This window comes from Taeniopygia guttata, chromosome 3, assembly GCF_048771995.1.
Source record: "Taeniopygia guttata chromosome 3, bTaeGut7.mat, whole genome shotgun sequence".
Taxonomy (NCBI): Eukaryota; Metazoa; Chordata; class Aves; order Passeriformes; family Estrildidae; genus Taeniopygia; species Taeniopygia guttata.
In genome coordinates, this window is record NC_133027.1 from 22,244,647 (window position 1) to 22,263,388 (window position 18,742).

Below are 18,742 nucleotides of genomic sequence, written 5' to 3' on the forward strand. Positions count from 1 at the left end.
TCATTGGTAATTCCTCTTTTGTTCATAAATCCAAAAACTTTAAAAGAAATTCTGTGGGGGGAAGAAGCCCTTTTGCCTCCCTTTTTTGGAATGAGCTGCAAAATACAATAGTTAATGTTGGAAAGGGCTTCTAAGATCATCAAGTCCAACTGTTCACTAAGTCAACCATTTGGTTGGTACAAATATTAGTAATTTCAAATGAAGTATGGAGGATATTCAAGCAGGTACTGGTCTTATTTGGAGAATTGAACAGAAAACAGTTTTTCATTATCACAGGACTTAGTATTGCAAGTTTTCAGGACGACAGCAAAACTGGGTCGTGGGCTGACCTCAGCCAACAGCCAAATGCCCACACTACTTCTTCCTCATTCACTCTGCCACGAGATGGGGAGAAAATGGAAGGAAGGTGAAAAGACTCATGGCAGAAGACAATGACATTTAATAAAGAAAGTAAGGGCTGTACATGGAACCAAACAGAGGATTGATTCACTGCTTCCCATAAGCAGGTGTGTGGCTATTCCTTAAAAACAAGGAGCTCAGCAACCATAGTGATGACTTGGAAGACAAATCCATAACCATATATTGTGGTTATTGCCACAAACATCCTTCCTCTTCCTCTTTCATTAGGCTGACATTAAGAAAGCAAGCCTCATCCCAAAGAGACACAGCAGAAACTGAAACATTTATGGTTGTTTTTTCCTTTCTCCTATTTTTTTAATGAGTGGCTGAAGAGGTGTATGACCACTTGTACCAATATGAGAAACTCAAACATGTTTTTCTGCTTTTTCGATTCTACTTGACATTACTTGGTTTTTGGCATGGTGACTCATCCTCCGTCTGTCTTAGCAACATTTAACCATTTAAATTAGTTTAAATAGATCCAATAAAACCCTAGAAAATAACAAGTCAAGAACACACTTTGAGTGCTTGATCAAAGTGAGGGACTTGTTTTCTAACAAATCTGACCCAGATAAAGTAACAGCTGGCTGCTGCTTCTTCTATGCTGAATCAATGTCAAAATTAGCAAGTTCTTCCAAGATTTCCTTCTCTCTTTGACTGAAAGAGGAAACCTTCATCAAAATTGATACATTCTTGCAAAGAAATTTATGCCTCAAGGAGTTGGTATTTTCTAATAACAGGAATAATAAACGAAAAAAGAAATAAAAACAAGAAGAACAAAGCCCCCAACAATGCTCTTACCCAAAAATTTATTTATCCATCAAGGAGTTAGTCAAGAAAAATTCCTCAGGAAATCCAAAAGGAAGGGATCAAAAATAAATAAGGCATTCTCAAAGGTTATGTTTTAATTAAGGGGCTGAACGGAGCACTGCCATCAGTGCTGCCATAGGTGACTGTCTGCATGGATGTGATGGGAGATGATTCTACATATAAGAACTGTGGGTGCAACAGTGAAATTTAACCCATTAAATGCTTTCAGTGCTGACACTGATGCCTAGAAAGTAATTGATAGATGTTTCTTGTCAGTATGGCATCATTTTGCTTATTTATTTTTAGCTGCCACTTACATATTCTTTCTGCCACCTGTAAATACATGGTGTGCTTTCAGTGCCATTCTCCTTTGGACTGACTCCAAATAAAGTTAAACCAATGGAAGGTCTTGTATGCAGAGACTGCATAATTTGACTCAAATTATCTTTTTCTTCAGAGGCTGGAGAATGAATACAAAAAGTAATATTACTTTCAAAATAAAGTCATTAGTAATCATTAAAGCAGCAGCCAATTGCAGACAGTATTACAGCTGCATTAAAAAAATGGAAGTGGAAGTCAAACATTACTACTAATCACTGCCATTGTCCTGAAAGAGCAGAAATTAAGCACTGATTTAAACTCATTTTAAATCCCATTACTGAGAAACCAAATTGCTAAAATTGTGGAGGCCTTACTCATGGATTTCCATAGAACAAAACCATATTTGCATTCTTTAAATTTGCAAGTGTCTTTAAGAGCTACCAGAATGACAGCAAAGGAACTACATCCAGTTGCATGGGTGAATAATGGGTACTTGGAAGCAAGATTCCTAGTATTGTCTTGCTGATGTGACTTGACTCTGATGGGGTAAGAAGCTGACAGGTTATTTTATTCCTCTTGCCCTTTCATTCTGAGACAACAGAGAAGAGATGAAAGTTTTGTCATGACGGCATGCCTCTCTTGTGGGAATTCACAGAATTCGCTGATCCATTTTCAGCCAATGAGTTTGTCACTACTAGCCTGGGCTGGATTTGAGCATTGCATCAGAAATTAAAGTCTCCAGATTCCATATTAGACTTCTGGTCTTTCTACAGCCCCTATTTATGGCCTTGAATAAACAAAGATATTGTTGGAACTCAAAATGTCCCTCAGACATTTTCAGAGGTTCCAGGCCTTGGTCAGAAGCATTTTAGACCCTGGCAAGCAGCTGGAAACAGCTGTGATCTTGAGTTTGAGCCATGGAATGAGTTACCAACTTTGAAGGTGGAACAAGCGGTCATAAAGGGTTAGATAGTATAGTAGAAGTAGTTACAATATAGAGGGGAAAATTTTTTAGTATTGTACAGGGGGGTTTTAACACCTGTACAGGGGGGTTTTTACTTTGTATAGGGGGGTCAGAAGTTTTAAGATGGAGGTATCTGGGCCTGATCCTGTTCTTCCGCCTTCTTCTTCCTTGCCTCCATGTTCTTGGCGATGCTGGCACTCATGGATTGGTTTAGAGTAGAAAAGCACGTTGTAACATAGGTAGTAGGTATTGGGGAAAAACTGTAAACATGGAACACATAATATATCATATAAAAGATAGCAGCAGCCCTGGGCAGGGGGAGAGACGATGAAGACACCAGACAGAGAGGGTGTCAGGAGTGTGTGTGTCTCTGCCTGGGCCGCCGACCAAAGCAGCCGCAGCGGGAGAAGACAATCTTTTAGATAACTAGCAATAAAATGCCTTGAGACCAAACAACAAGAGGCTGCGGAGTTTTTCTTTGGAAGCAAAGGTTGGAGGAGAGACTTTACCACCACATGAGACCCCTGAACTAATCCCGGGGTTCTCACAGATATGGAGAAGCAAAATGAGCCTAACAGTAATCATTTGATTTCCATTTGTAATGTGAGCTTGAAGACCCTGAAACAAACCTTTCTCCTCCTTCCCTTGAAAATGCAGCCATGGCTGAAATACTGCATCACTGTATGTAACATCCCAGCAAATGTTTATGGGCGTCCCAAGCACCTGTTGGAGTAAGATTGTGGTAAAAATGGCTTGCAATTAGAAGATACTGTGTTCAAGGTACTGAAACAGCCCAAATGTAACTGTAAATGGAATGATGTGTTAGTTTCCTATATATTTCTGTCTGTGATGGACAGATCAAAGTGAGGGTCCTGCCACACTAGTGTGTTGCAGTAGTTTATTAAGTCACCATATTGGCAGATATGATCTAACTCCAGGTACGTTTACCTTGCAGGCTATGGTTTTACTTACCTTACAGGCAGAGGGATGGTTACTTCAGCAGAGCTGATATTCTTAAACACATTAAACCAACCAAATCTGATCAAATATCTAAGCTAACATTATTAAACTTTTTTTTGTTGCTGTTAAGTTTTTTAGTTGTGTGACTTCTTCCAAAGAGCAAGTTGGATGTATTCCTGACCATGTATCATTGCCAGGGCAGGAAAAGGCCAGGTGAACATCTGTGCAAAGCACCTTTAGTGACTGGCAGACATGGGAGTAGAAAGAGTCTATGTGCAGAAAGTCAGTGACCTTGGCTCTGCGTGGGTATTTGCCCACACACAGAGACCTCAAAGACAAATCCTTGTAGAGAACAAGGTCTGGAAACTATTTTACTTTGTGGCTCAAGTAGGATTAGCAGCACTTAAATGTGGAAGAAATGTAGGTTGTACCTCTGCCAGCATAACAGCTACAAACATAATGACAGCTAGTGAGGTGACCTTAAAAAATAGCACCTTTGATGAGGGCAAATATTTGTGTTCAGTTTCTCAGTTCCTTTTTAAGTAATCATGACAGTCTGGCTTAATGTCATTTTGCTTTAGGTCCTCATTTGAGGTTTGGAGATGATGAGCCTGGCAACCTAGCACTTTCCTTAGTCCCTGGAGAAATGGGTTGGACAGAGATCAGTCTAGAGTTTTTCACTCTTCCCCACCAAGGGGAGGAAGACAAAGGTGCCCAGGCTCCCCAGGTGCTTCAGTGAAAAGCCTGTCCTTGGGAAAGTAAATGAAAAATTTGTTTATTTTGATGAGATCAGTACAGTGAACTTTAAGATTAGGAGCTGGCCAAGCACCTGTATACCTTTTGCAACATCCTAACTATTGATTCTGCCCATCCCACAATGGACAGCTTATCATTTTGCTTTCCATTTTCACTGGCCACACAAAGAATTGATTCTCCTTCAACTTCGTTTCTGTTTGTGTCATAGGGAAAATCCAAATAACCCAGCAGCTGCACAGGTTGTAATTGAATGTCACAACCAACAAACAGAAAGGTTCACCTCAGGCACATTGTAATTGGTTTTAAAATGTAATGAGTCAGTGTGTCTGTGTATCCTAAACAATCACAGAAATATCTGCTATATATTACACAATTTCTAGACCAACTAGAGAGGACCCAAGGAGGGTTGCACCCACTGTGCAGAGTGGTAAACAAATGCATTAGTGAGAAAGCTCTCTGTGGTGAGGTAGTTGGCAAAACCCTTTTCTTTGTAAAGCACAACTTTGCTGAAACTGAAACTGTTTATGAGTCAGTTCCAAACAAATTCATTCTTAAAATAAAAAGGCAGGGGGAAAAAAGTGATTTTCAATTGTTGAAGCAACATATTTTGACTTTTTTAGAAATTTTGGTTTTTTACCTTGAAGATGTGCTGCCTGACATCTCTTTTAACTCATGAAAAAGGATAAAACTGTATGAAATTAATTTGAAAATATAGATGTTTCTTTCATTTTAGATTATCACTCAACAATTTTATTAATTTTAAGTTATTTCTAAGCTGTGATTTTATCATTTGTAGCTGAAAATTACTATGGGAATTAGGAAAATTTCTTTGGTTTTCTAAATATTTGCAGTGCCCCATTAAAGACCTGGTGTTACAAATAACTCAGTAAAGCACACAGTTGGGACTATGCATGCATCATGCACAGAATCTTCAGGTGACCTTCAACCTGTGCCATATTACAGTCCTAATACTCCTCAGGAGTATTTGGACTGTGCATGGAAGAAGATAATTTTTAAAACTATAAGAAAGACTAATGGGGAAGGATTAAAAGGAAAAAAAAAGAAGAAAAAAAATAAAGCATATCTATGAAGGAGATGGAAAAAAGAGGGATTCAGGACAAGGGAAAGATGAGAGAGATGAAAGGAAGATGACAGAGCAAACCTCACATTGCAATTGCATAGGGTTGGTGGGGGAGGAACTAATAACCAATTGCTGGAAAATGCATTAAATCTGAGCCGCTGAGCATAACTTCAGCAGCACTCACAGGATGATAAAAACACAGGGCAAAGAAATGAGGCATCCTGATTCATCAGTCTTCGCCTGCTACAGCTGCTCCAGACCCATGATTCTTTCTAGGAAGAAAACTTGTCCTGGTTATTGCTATTTTTGAGAGAGAGAAAAAGGGCTCGTTTTTAGGTACTGCATTTCATATCTGCTTAAATTGCCAAAAGGAAGCTGCACATTATATAATATGTAATCATATTTGCTAAATAAAAAACCCCATCAGCTGTCAGTCTTACCACCCTAGCATTTAAGTGTTCACAGAAATCCTCACCAAAATTTTCTTGTGTAGGAATCAATATATTTGAGCCCTCCCTCTACTCTTTTAACCTTGCACATAGAGAAAAAGACATGCACATCCTGTCTCCAGTTATAGAGAGCTTCATCATCTAATGTCAAAAGCCTCATTGAGGGATTTCACAGCTGCAGATACTAATAGGTAATTTCAGTTTTCAGTGGAGCTGCTGCCTTTGCGCTCACATCCCATTGGGGTCAAAGGTTTTCCATTCTAAATGTCTTGTACCATGGTAGATCAGTGGAACAATTGCAGTTGTTCTCTAATGTTAAAATATCTTATTTATTGAACATTTGAAAGACAGGGACATTGCTCAGACCTTTTGCCCCACCATAAAATGAATCTGTAAAATCAGAATGCCATGACCTACTAGTAATAGTTGCTGTATATCTGGTTGTGGTTTTTACTAAAGAGTAAAGCAAAATATAGTGTGAGAATATCTAGTTTTAACCTGAAAACCTCACAAACCAGTGCAATTCAGGGACAATTTTTATGTATTTTTAGGAGAGATGTAAGTCAAGTTTTCTGACTTGTATACTCCTCTCTCACTAATGGACTGTCCTACACTTTGCTCTGGCATTCTTCCTCACTTTCGACCCTCCTAAGTATTTTTTCACATAATTTCTGCATGTATTTTAATAGACTTGGTGAGCATTTTGCTTCTCTGACAGGATAGTTAAGCCTTCACAGCTGTGCAAAATCCTTCTGTGTTCCTGATGTGCATTTTCTATTTTTCCTCTCTGCCAAGGTCCAAGATAGACTTCTTGGACCTCCTTAGATGTCCACTGTAGCTGGGAGGTAGCTGAGGTAGCTGGGAGTCCTTCCAAGAGCTGGTGGAGTGAGTGGAAGATGAAAGTGTACCAAAGGCAATTGTTGCAGTTTACCTGAGTGAAGAAACATAGTGGATTCTGAAGAGTTTTAGGGAAAACTAAAGATTTTTCTGGTGTATCCAGAACTACTGGCTACACAGGATGTGGGTTATAATTCACAATAATGAGGTATTATATTTTTTAATATTCCCACTTTTTGTTATAGAATATTCAGGATTCTTCTCACAGGTCCTGAAAAACAATAAAGGGTAAATAGCTTTTTCAGGGCTTAACATAGTCATTCAGCCATGAAAAATCCAGGAAGAACTTTTAGGAAATTCATAGATTGTTTGAAGCACGTCACACAGAGCCAAGTTTGAACACAATGTCTTATCACTGTGTTATTCTTTTTTTGCTCACAGTCACTTGTTAATTTTGATATGAAAAGATAGAGTTATTTAACTGAATTATTCATTTAAGTGTTAGAATGACTGAAAAGTAACTCTAAGACTTCGCAGCATCATCTGACACATTTTTTGTATTTATTGCTTTAAGTGAGGAAGGGAAGAGGAACTTGCAGATCTTTGAGGTAAAAGGGATAAGGCAGCTCAGAAAGCCTTCCAAGGAGCAAAATTACCCTGGCTGGCTCAGGAGAGGCTGTTGTAGGGAACCAAAGCCTTTCAGGGTGATTACCACATTACTAAGGCAACCTGTGTTTTGTGGATGATTTTCAGCTGCCAAATGCTGAGAGGTAGGAGTTAGTGTGCCAAGACCAAGATTATCCCTGACAGCTTCTGTGATCCCCTGCAATATATTTTATTTCATTCTTTTTCCATGATAAGATCTGGGGGACATAGCCAGCTTCCTGTCCCTGATTTATTAGGCTGTGTGCCTCCAAAAACTGATGCCTGATTTCATAGTCCTGCTGTGTGGAGCTATACTATATAAAAGTGGAAAGGCAGGATGAAAGGAAGAGAACCAGGAAGAGAACAGGAATTCCCCAGTCCTGATTTCAGGGGGTGTGAAGGGTGGTTTGTTTTTGCGCAGTAATCTGAGCTAAGTAAAAGGCTGGGATTCTTCAATATTTATTAGTGTAATATATAAGAGAAGTATGTTTGTGTTTGGAAAGCCAAACAAATTGTCTCTCTTGGGCACAACCTAATATGAGTAATGAATTCTCTAAGTTATAAAAAGGGCAGATGAAAATATTAAAAAATAAAATAGAAGAAAAAAAAAAAAGCAGAGAACCACACCACAGTAAAAACAAACAAACAAACAAACAAACAAACTGTAAAGCCATTTGAATTTCTAGTTGCTGCATCTGAAAATAATATGGAAGAGAAACAAAAATGTAAAGACAACAGTGAAAACAATAATGAAACTTTTAGAATAGCTTTGCCATAATAAAATACTGAACAGATTGATTCTTTGGTTTGGAAATCTGAGGACTAAGGGAGGGATATGGTCTACACAATTATAAATTATATAGACATAGTGAGTAGGGCTCAATGATCCATTATTTTTCACAACCAAAGAACTAGAGGCACCTAATTTAATTATCAGGCATCCTGATAAACAAACAAAAAGGAAATTCTTTTTCAAATACAGCATAATTAGATTGTGAGGTTCATTCACACAGGATGCAGTAGAGGCTATCAGTATAAATGGGCTCAGAGAAGATTAGATAAATCCATAGAGGATAGACCCATTGGTGGCTATTAAAAATGATGGTCTAGATTAAAGTTCTATCTCAGGAAGTCCCTTAAGTGCTGGTTGCAGGAAGTTGGAAAGGGATTTTAGGCAATCTATGTATTTGCCCTGTTTCTAGCAATATCCCTTTGGGCCAGAGCTTGAGCCAGCATACTGGAATTAAAAGATCTTTGCTGAATTCATCAGGAATATTTCTCTCTCTGTGTGTGTGTGTGTGTGTGTGTGTGTGTGTGCATGTGTGTGAAAAATAAGAATAAGAAAAAGGAGGCTGTAATTAGAAAAGCAAAAGCAACTTAATTAAAAAATTACTTCCTCTTACTGTTAATACTTTTCACTCAGGCCTCTTGCAAAGGAGAACCTCAATAACCCTAAATGTGCTACTATCAGCTTTAATTTTCATTTCAATCAGAGTTTTCCCAGCCCTGCTGTCCTTCTGTGTATTTGTTGCTTATCAACATGCTATGACAACAATGCATGAGAATATTGTATTTGACAATACTGCCACCTGGGCTACATCTGTAGTAAATTAAACAGTGCCAGGACAATGCCCAACAAATAGGAATTTGATTACTTGTAATGCTGCTCAGACAGGGCCCTGTATTAGTTTTACACTTGACCAACTAATTTTCTCTGTCCCAAATAATTCCCAGGCTCTACTAGGGAATTAGTATGACAAGGATCATCCCCCATCACAGTTTGGATGGATCCAACCTGTTCTTGAAGATGTGGCTAGAGCATGCTAGTTGGCCTCATGGCCAGGAAGGAGCCTTCACCATGCCTGGTTTGCTTTATGGATGTGATAAAGATTGGATGTAACTTCTGGAGGATTGGGTGAGGAAAGGAATAGGTTTTCTAGAAGTTTTTTTGGCCTCCTGGGGAAGGTCCAAATCAATCCAATTAGCTATCAGGAGGGGTGAAGAGTCCATAACATCTCGCAGGCATGCAGACATTTGGCAGTTTCCCTGAGGTTAGGACCAGTTCTCAGTTCTCTCTTCTCATGACATACACTGATCAGTGGATGTCTTTTGGCCAGGGTGAAAGGCCGCCTGTAAGAAATACTTTGATAGTATAGCAGGACTTGAAGTACAGGAGATTTCTCTTCTAGCTCTTTAAGTTTTCCTAGTCTGGGAGAGGTGATTTTGCTTTTTCAGCTTGCAGGGTGCTTGCAAGCTGAAGGAAAATCACACAATGAAAAAAACTGATGTTAGGTCCAGAGCAGGCCAATAATAAAAAAATCAAAATCCTATGAACTAAGTTCAGTATTGGTTCTAGTTCAGTCTCACTTTTATATTGTGATGGAGAAGGAAGTTAATCGATTAAGTCTTGCTGAGGTGAACCTTTTAAAGTATGTGAGCAACAAGTCCAGTGACACTGGGACCTATTTTGTGGATGGATAGATTATAAAAGAAGTACAATTTAGGAGATGGAAACAGCTTGCCTGGTTATTAAGAAGAAGGAATGCATGAAAAATGAAGTCCAACAAAGAAGCAAGGTTTTGCAGGTGAAGAAAGAATTTAAACTGATAGATCAGGTTCAGAGAGTAGACAGAGGTTAAAGCTGACATGACAAAATATGAAGAGTGGACAAAGTGATTATTCATCCATGTCACAGCAGATACCCTTGCCCAGATTTGGCCCATGCCCAGCAGTGCTTCCCTAGAGATCATCTCCTTAGCAGGGTATGGAACAGCACATGCCAGGCCACGCTCCTGACAGATATCCCGCCTGTACTGGGGGCAAAAGCTGTGCCACACCAACTTGATCTTGACACTGGTCTGTGTCATTTCCCACTGTACATGCAGTAGCTTCAGGGTTGAGCCGTGTGGATGTGTTAAGCTGGTTCCAACTCAGCAATATCTCCTGACGTTTCCAGGCTTAAGTCTGGAGAACTTCAGCTGTGACAAGTTCCTATCACAGTTTTGAGTGTCATCTGTGCAGTGTTGAACTGGAATGAATGACAGATACCTCACATATTTAAAAAGGAAAATGAGATAGTACACGTAAGTGTTAGTTTTTGCTCTCCTACTTAGGCAGATCACAGCATCATTTTACTATACACTGAGCTTTCAAAGAAGCAAATTTCTCTGCATTTTTAGAGATTTCATTTTTGTCAATGTTTTTGAGTCCTATTGAGAGTGAAGAATTTTCCTACTATATTTTAGTGTCAGGTTCAGAGCAAGAGTCTTGTTTTCTATTTCGACCTGTTTGTGATGCAGTAGTTTGTATATTGATATGTGTCCCTTGTGTGTGAGTTGTGTTCCATATATTGTTAAAAAACTTATATTGTAAATCATCCTATTTTCAGAATCTCTTTGTTTGCAATTCATTGCTCATTGAAGCATTCCATGCTAAGAACACGGCTTTCTTCTTTGTCCACTGGTGTAGATTGTCCTACCACTAGGTAGCAAAGAGCAAGCTGAGGCCCTGTACATCTATGAGATAGAGAAGGAGAATGGCATGAAATGAATGCACTCATTCTCTGACACTTGCATTACAGCATGAGCCAGAATGCTGTGATAATCTGCCTGACTCCTTCACTATGAGATATGAAGTGTTCATGAATGCTGTGTATTCATGAATGAAGGCCATGCCTTTCAGTTTTATGGTCAATAATAAAAATAGCAATTTCTAGGAAAAATTTCAACTGAAGAAACAGCGGTCACATATGTCTGTTGCTGAAGGAATAATATGAGTTTGGACTACAGTTTAATCTCTTACAAAGATTATCTGTGCAATATTGCAAGAGTCACCAAGACTCGAGATTAATTTATGCTTCATAACGGCAGAACACGAGAAATGGATACTTTCAATGATTGAAATGATAAAAACCTTTCGAAAAAACAATAGAAATAATTAAATAGTGATGTGAATACATATAGCAATAAAATAGAAATAAATAAGTCCTCATAATTAGGAAGTAAACTAATCACTAAAACCTACTCATACCCCTCATACAGATTCATGAACCTAAGGGAATGACAAAGGAATTCTAAGTTCCTTTGCAGTATCTGCAGTTGACCCTATTTATAACAGAATATAACGTTTCTCCAGGAAGGACATTTTATTTCTTTGTGCTCTCTGTAGGCTTTTCTAGACAATAGGCTCAGTGACATTAACAAATGCAGTAAAGCTACAAGAAAGAAATTAATTTTAATCCTAATTCTAATGGGAAATTGAGAGAGAAAGAGATTAAATGGATTGTCCAAATTTGCACAGAAATGCTTACGGCAAAGTCAGAATCTGACTTACAGATCTCATTGCATGACCTTTCCTTTTAATTTTGGAAATTTTTTTTTCTTTTTCCTCAAACACTTCACACCCACAAATGTTTAGTCTTAACTAGCCTACTCCCAGCATCTTAGTCTAGTTTTGGGCAGATTTTTTTTTATGATGCTGATTTCTTGCAAGGGAAAATAATGTTATGCATTCATTCTGTATATGTTCCTGAATATATGTGCATGATAGACTTTTGGAATCAATTAATATCAAAAATATAAAACTATCTTCTTTCTTTTGAAGTTAGCAACAAGATCTACTTACAAGAACATAAAGGATCCTTCTGAATATTTTTGTTATAGGTTTCATTACTTATAACTGATTGCTGTGCAGCCACATTAGAGGACAAGCATATGAGTTATACAATATATGCAGATCACGTGAGCAAAGTCTCCATGGAAACTGCCTAATTTGTGCTTTTATTTAATTAGAGTTGTCCATTACCTCTCCAAATGAAGTTTAATTTAAATTCATATGCCAGTCATTTTTTAAATTGTGTATGACTTTTCATCCATCACTTACTGAGATCTCTTGTAAGCTGTATTTTAGCAGACTGAGTTTATTTAACAATTGACTTTATAAACAGGATGTTTATTTGACAGCTCATCTTATCCAACATTCTTAACATAATTGGATTTAATTTTCTATGCAGTATCTGTACTATACAACTCATTGTTATCAATTAGATATTCTTAACCTCAGAAATTGTCAAAACCTCAGAACAATTGCTTGGGAGATCCACATGAGTATCTTCACTCATTTTGCTTGCTGTGAGATAATTTGGAAAAAATCTGAGTACAAATAAAAAGTGTAACCAAGACCAAGAAATATGCAGAATGCATGTGTTTGTTAAATGGATCATTGAAGCAGGCAAAACTGCGTGTCTGCTGTAAGCCACGCCAAAAAAACCCAGCTGGCCTCATTGAGGTACTCTTAAGAAAAGTCTGAGTTGGTTTGACCTTACAGAACTGTCTGCCTGAGGGTATGATAACATGAACTGGTATGAGTTATATGGAAGTCATTGGTCCTTGGTTGTGCACCAGAAAAACATAGTCTGTAATACCTGATTTTATGTTTCTTTCAAATGCTGCTGGTTGAATGTATACTGAGAGGACATGGAGTACTCCATTATTTCCCAGTTCTTCCTGGGTGTCTTGTAACATAAACAGATGAAAAGAAAGAGGACAGTGGCAGGCTGTGTATACTCAATAATTCCCACCCCCCTGAGACACCAGCAAACACGGATAATAGGGGAAAACATAAAAAACATTAAAAATGTAGTATTGAGTAAATAGATGAAACTTATTGCTGACATATTTTGTATCATAATGTACATATTCTGAAGTAAATCTTGCATCTCCTGGAATCGTTACTGACCCAGTTTTCCATTTGCATCTCCATTACCTCAGAAATATCTAGACTAGTGCCTGGTCCAAAATTAGTTTTTATGCCAGCATGCCAAGACGGTGATGCAGAGGCAACAAACTGCAGCTCTGAAAAGGATATAAGCAGGGTAGCTCAGAGCTTCACTCTGGTGCCATTCAGCTGGTTTCTGCACTTGTGCAACATATACATATCATCCAAGTTTAAATACTCTTTTGGAATTACAGAAGTTATCTTTGGAAAAAAATTAAATGTTATTGATAGGAAAAAGTCATTATCACAACATTATCATAGTTCACAATGGCAGAATTGAAATGTTTCTGTATAAAAGGTAATAAAAGTGTCCTAAGAATCATGTGTGGTAAGTACTAGAGGTGCAACCAGAGGACCAACAATAAGGATTCTTCTAGAATAATTACATGAAGGCTAAAAGTCAATAACGTGGCTAAGAAAAATTGGAAAGAACAATGTAAAAGATGTTACAAAAAAGGCATTTTTTAATGTTATGTGATATTAGTGATTTGAAAATGTCTAGCAAAATTAAAATAATAATTATTAATAATATTACTAACAGAAGAAAACTTGAAAAACTGGTAAAGGGATAGACACTGCAGATAACAACAACTCAGCAACTTCAGAAGTTCTGAATGGTAATAGGTGTCACTGAGTGGATTCAAAATCTAGTGGAGAGTTATGTCTGAATGTAGAAAAATATCAGAGTTATTAAATAGCTACTTTGTTTCTGTCTTTTCAGAAGAAGAGGGTGGCGATCTGCTCAAGTCGAGCTTCAGTTTTCCAGGGACGCCAGAGGAGGAGCTAGGTACAGACACATCTCTCAGAATTTGGTACCACTTGTGCACCCGAGGCTGGGCGCAGCCGCGGGATGGGGCACAGGAGGCTGCTCTGGGGTACGGCCTCGCCCCTGCCATGGAGCCCGCCACTGGCAGTGAGAGTGGCCAAAAAACTCTCAGTCAAATCCTTCTGGGCATTTCTCACCTGCTATATAAGGTTGGAGAATGCAAAGGAAAATCATAAGGTTTGAGTAACACTCAGTCAACTGAGAATTCAAAAGAAAGTATTCAAGGAAGTTGCCAACCTTCCATCTTTTGTCTTTTTCTCTTTGTCTTACTCTTTAGAGAGCATCCTAAATGCAGACAGTGTTTTCAGTGTTACCTTTTCAATTTGAAAAAATAACAGAAGCAAAAAATCAGAAACTCTTAAAGCTCATGAGTGAATTCTTGATACTTCTGTCTTACAAAGCTAGTACTAAAATGTCCCGCTGGCTTCAGTTTTATACATTTAGGTTGTGAAAAATTGAGTTTCTGTTCCTAGAATTTCATACTCAGATTGTCACTGGTTTATGTGAAATCTGTCAAAATTTTGACTTATATGCAATTACTTCATGTGGTTATTTTTAGAAAAGCAATATGGGAAGTGGTTTCTATGTGTTTGCTACTTAAGGCTCACTTTATTCAACATGAGCTTACTTACATTTCAGAAGTCAGTGTAAAGTAATTTTTCTTTTTGTGCATATGCTCATGTTAATATATTGCAGCGGTTTATTTTTTGTTACTAGCACATTGTTGTAGTTGACAAGAATATTATAAACTCTTGCCCTGACTGCATTATTGCCCACTGCTAGGAAGACAAAGTATAGTTGCTGTGTTAAGGAAAACTACCCAACAGTTAGAACAAGGAGCATGAATTCAGATAGGTTGTGTCCTTATGTTTAGTCAATCTCTTAGAAGAGGATTCAAGTAGAGTTGCCACTAAGTTGCACTCAAATCATGGAGTGTCATAAATGTTCAACATAAAAATATCTGTACTGGACTTGTTTCCTCACTTAACATTCCAAAACAAGTGAAAAAAAGCTACAGGATACATCCCAAAGATTAGACAGAATAATTAAGGAAGAGACTGAAGAACCCTCAGTCAGTTTCTGCTTTAATCAAAGTGATGTAAAAGAGAAGATATCATTTAACATGAGGATCCCTGGAAGTCTCACAAGTGGATCCTATGGAGGAGTTATGAAATGAACAAATCTTTCAGCCTTCTTGGGACATTTGGAATTTTTTCACCCTGCTGTCCCATTTCAGAGCACACAAGAAGGACTTCAGATGGCCTGGGTTAGAATTAATCTCATCTGAGTGTTGGAAAGTATTTCAGATGTAGATGTCTGAACTGTAGATCTTGGGACTTCTTTTAGAGACAATGAAGAGTGATAGACTGTTCTAGGACATAGCAGGTTTGGCCTACTTTAAAAGCTTAATGAAGAGTGAGATAAGTAATGCTTTAGAAGTACATCAAAATTGTTCTTCCCATTTGTTTGAGAAAGAATTGGAGGATTTCTGGAGCCAGAATAAATGATGTAATAATATCAAGTCAATAATATTAAATGTCATGTGTCTATAGCAGCAAGGACCCTCTTATGAAATAGGTAATCAAAGATTAACACAAAGCTCTATTCTAATTGATCAATCATACAGAACCATGACTAGAACGAAGATGGGGGATCAGTCAGAAACAAGAAACAGGAAAGTAAAACAGCAATAACAATAAATAACAACTAGACTGCAAAGAAGTTAAGCTGCTTTCCAACATTTCAACTATTTATGGCCAAGTGACTGAAAAAAATATTCCAAAAGCAAGGAAAAATCTGGTCTTGCTCCTCAGTTTTGTTCTTATTGCAGTCCTCTAAAAGTAAGTACCAAAGATTGCTAGATAATACGTGGGAAAATGTGGATGGCTTTAATATTTTCAGAATAAAATTCTGTCATCCTGACAGGACTAATCACCAAACTGGAGGTGGTCAAAGTGGACTGGATAGCATGAGTAATGTAAAAATATATGATGTAAAAACACAATGTAAAAACATATCCCCTTCTCCGCTTGAGAGAATCACTGAAATTGGGAATACTTTTAAAAAAGTTGTGTGATAGTCAAATTCTGTGTAGACAAGCTCTGCAGTTACAACTGTGCTAAAGTGCTATCCCTCTAGAGATGGATAGGACATATCTGTCCTTCTGTCTTTGCCCCAGTGTTGTGCTCTATCACATGAATATTTCTGTTCAAATCAGTATGTATAGCATATATATATATAACATGAGTGAAAAAAACTGAAAACAGATCTTTCTCAGTCTTCACTTTTTCTTGCTGTTGCACACGTATAGAGTTTATTATTCATTAGAGAGAAACATGGTTCTATTAGAGAAATAGAATACTCTAATCCTTGACCAATGGAAATGGGCTCGTTTCTTTTCTGTATTTACATAACCCAATGACTATGTCATAATTTTGTATGAACAGCAAGGCAGACTGCTGACAGACTGCTAGAGACCTTCATCCCTGGAGAAAACACAGAAAGGACTTTCCTTGGGAAGTAAAATAAACTGCCCTAAGTCAAGACATAGTAAGGATGATGTTCTTTGAGGTAGCTCTAGCTGCAGGGCCATTCATTATTCTAGACTCTCATTGTCCTGAGGAGCTTCAAGTTGTGATCTCTCTGGTACTGAATGATCTCTGGCTCCATGTCCTTGTTTGTAAAATGGGTTTAGAATTTCCAAGTGAGGTTTGTGGCTTTGGTGGGGTTTAATTAATGTTTGCACAGTATCTCATGCAAATGAAAATGCTGAATAGTCATAAAATAATATTTTTAATAAAATTATCCGCTGCTTCATTGGAAAAAGGTATCAAGCGATAGGACTGATCTCAAGTCTTTTCCACTATGGATTCTATAAAAGACCTCTTTAGCTAAAACAGGCAGAAGAACAATGTATTCCTTTAAAAAAAGCTTATCCAAGCATTATCAGTCAGTTTTTGAGAACATTACTTCATGGCTTTACCATTAATATTTATTTTGTTACCAGAGTTCAAGGTGAGAAGTATTATTGTTACAAGATTTGCACTCACACCAAAAATTCCTATTCTTTTCACTAAGAATATCTCAAATAAGAAACCTGGTTAACTAAATAAGAAAATAAAGGTAGCAGGGTGTGGTGATGGGAGCAAGAGATTTGACTTTTGATGTCAAGCATCTCACTGTAAGTTTCACAGAAACTGAAGTTTCATCATTCCAAGCTTTCTTCTAGCTGGTGTTTATATCATCTAAACAATGTTACTATATTAGAAAATAAAAAGCATTTAATGAAACTACTCTTTTCTATGCTATCTGAAAATTTATCAGTCTTGTTTACTTTAGGCATGTAAAGGGTAAGGCAATATTTTGCTTTAAGTGTCCAAAGCAAATAGTGCAATCTTAACAAGAGACAGAGAAAAATGTCTCTTTGAAAGGCATTCAAATAGTTACAAAAATGTGAACAGGGAAGATGGGATGAACTTGTCTTTAAACATATGTTTTAATAGGTAGTACATGCACAGAGTAAAAAGGAAAAAATAGGTAATTGAAAAAATATTTTAATTCCTTTTTACAGGTAAGGAAAACATTTACTTTACACAAGTTTTAAAGTCAGCAGCATCTCATGTCAAGCACAGAATGAGAACTTGCACTAAAGGCTTTTTACTGCAGTAAATTCCTGTTTTCTCTTCAGGAATGGGTATTGAGTTGATGTTAAGGAAAAGGTTGAAACCTGTAAGACAGGTTGCAGTTACTAATAATGCTCTTAACATGCCCCAGTTGCAAAGTGAACTGTAAGGGAGTTTAAGGGCAGGTTACAAAAATGTATTTTCATTTCACGGTTGATGCATTTGATTAATTGGTAAGGTTCAAGTGTCAGACAGTAACTCATGGTTATTCAATCACTGTTGATTGCATGATCATGCCTTTATGACCTTATGTGTTGGAAAGAAGAAAGGACATGGCCGTTCTTGAAATGAAAACATTAATAAAGTCCTGACTTTTCAGTCTGTCTGTCCTTCTACTATGCACTCAGTGCAGTCATTGTCTGGACACTTCTCAAAGGTTTTAGCTTCATGTGCCAGGCACTACAGGAAATTTTCTCAAGAACAGAGGAGAGGTCATCAGCAAGCCCTTGACTCTCATCTGTGCCACATCCATGCCTTAATGCATGTTCCCCCAGAGCATCCAGGGATAGTTAAACCTCTGTAGTCTGACTGAAGCTGGTGGGACTTCAGCCAGACACATGGCTTGGCCACACAGAGTAACCACTACAGTAACATTCATCCCAGTAATCAGCAGGCACAGTAACACTCTGGTATTAATTCCTAGATGAGCCACAGACTGAATGTTTCCCTGGATTGTGACACTAACATTCAGAGGTACAGAAGTTTTATCCTAGTTCTATGAGGAATTGAGGTAGGGGGTCTACAATGGAGGTAAGATCAGCCTCTCCATGGCAATTGACCCCCCTGCCCATGTCGTTGTCCTGAACTATGCAAATAACTCATGACTGCCAAAAAACTTGACTGCAGATTTGCCAGGTTAGTCCTCTAACCACAGGACTACCTTTCTGTCATATAATAAAAAATATGTAGCCAGGTGGTTTGGTATGACAATATAAAAATCTTTCAAATTTACAAGAGATTTTAAATATGATGTGCCCCAATATGATTCAGTGTCACCCTATAATTTACTTATTGTGACAAGATTAACAGATACTGCAAAAAAAAAGCCTTTCTTATTTGTCTTATTCCACCATGTCTTGAAATAATTCCACTTCATATTCTTTGTTTTTCTGTACCCAAAACTGTAATTGTAAGGGGGTTATTGATGTGATATACAAGACTGTAGAAAACATGAATGAAATAATAGGAAATTTTTTTCAGAAAATAAATTTTGAACTTTAAATTCCTTTTAGTTAT

The 18,742-nt window shown here is 37.6% G+C and overlaps 1 protein-coding gene across 50 annotated transcripts in view; it reads left to right on the forward strand.

The window, feature by feature from the left end:
- Positions 1-18,742, forward strand: part of DLGAP2 (DLG associated protein 2) — a 447,444-nt gene that overhangs the window by 334,303 nt on the left and 94,399 nt on the right. For 24 of the 50 annotated variants that reach the window (XM_030267281.4, XM_041714762.2, XM_030267284.4 and 21 more), the window contains one exon: positions 13,719-13,784. The exons of 21 other annotated variants lie outside the window; for them this stretch is intronic. In XM_030267281.4, coding sequence (XP_030123141.4) covers positions 13,719-13,784 — 66 coding nt within the window. The remainder of the gene's footprint in view (positions 1-13,718; positions 13,785-18,742) is intronic. 5 more of the 50 variants (XM_072926394.1, XM_072926395.1, XM_072926391.1 and 2 more) reach the window with 1 other exon arrangement.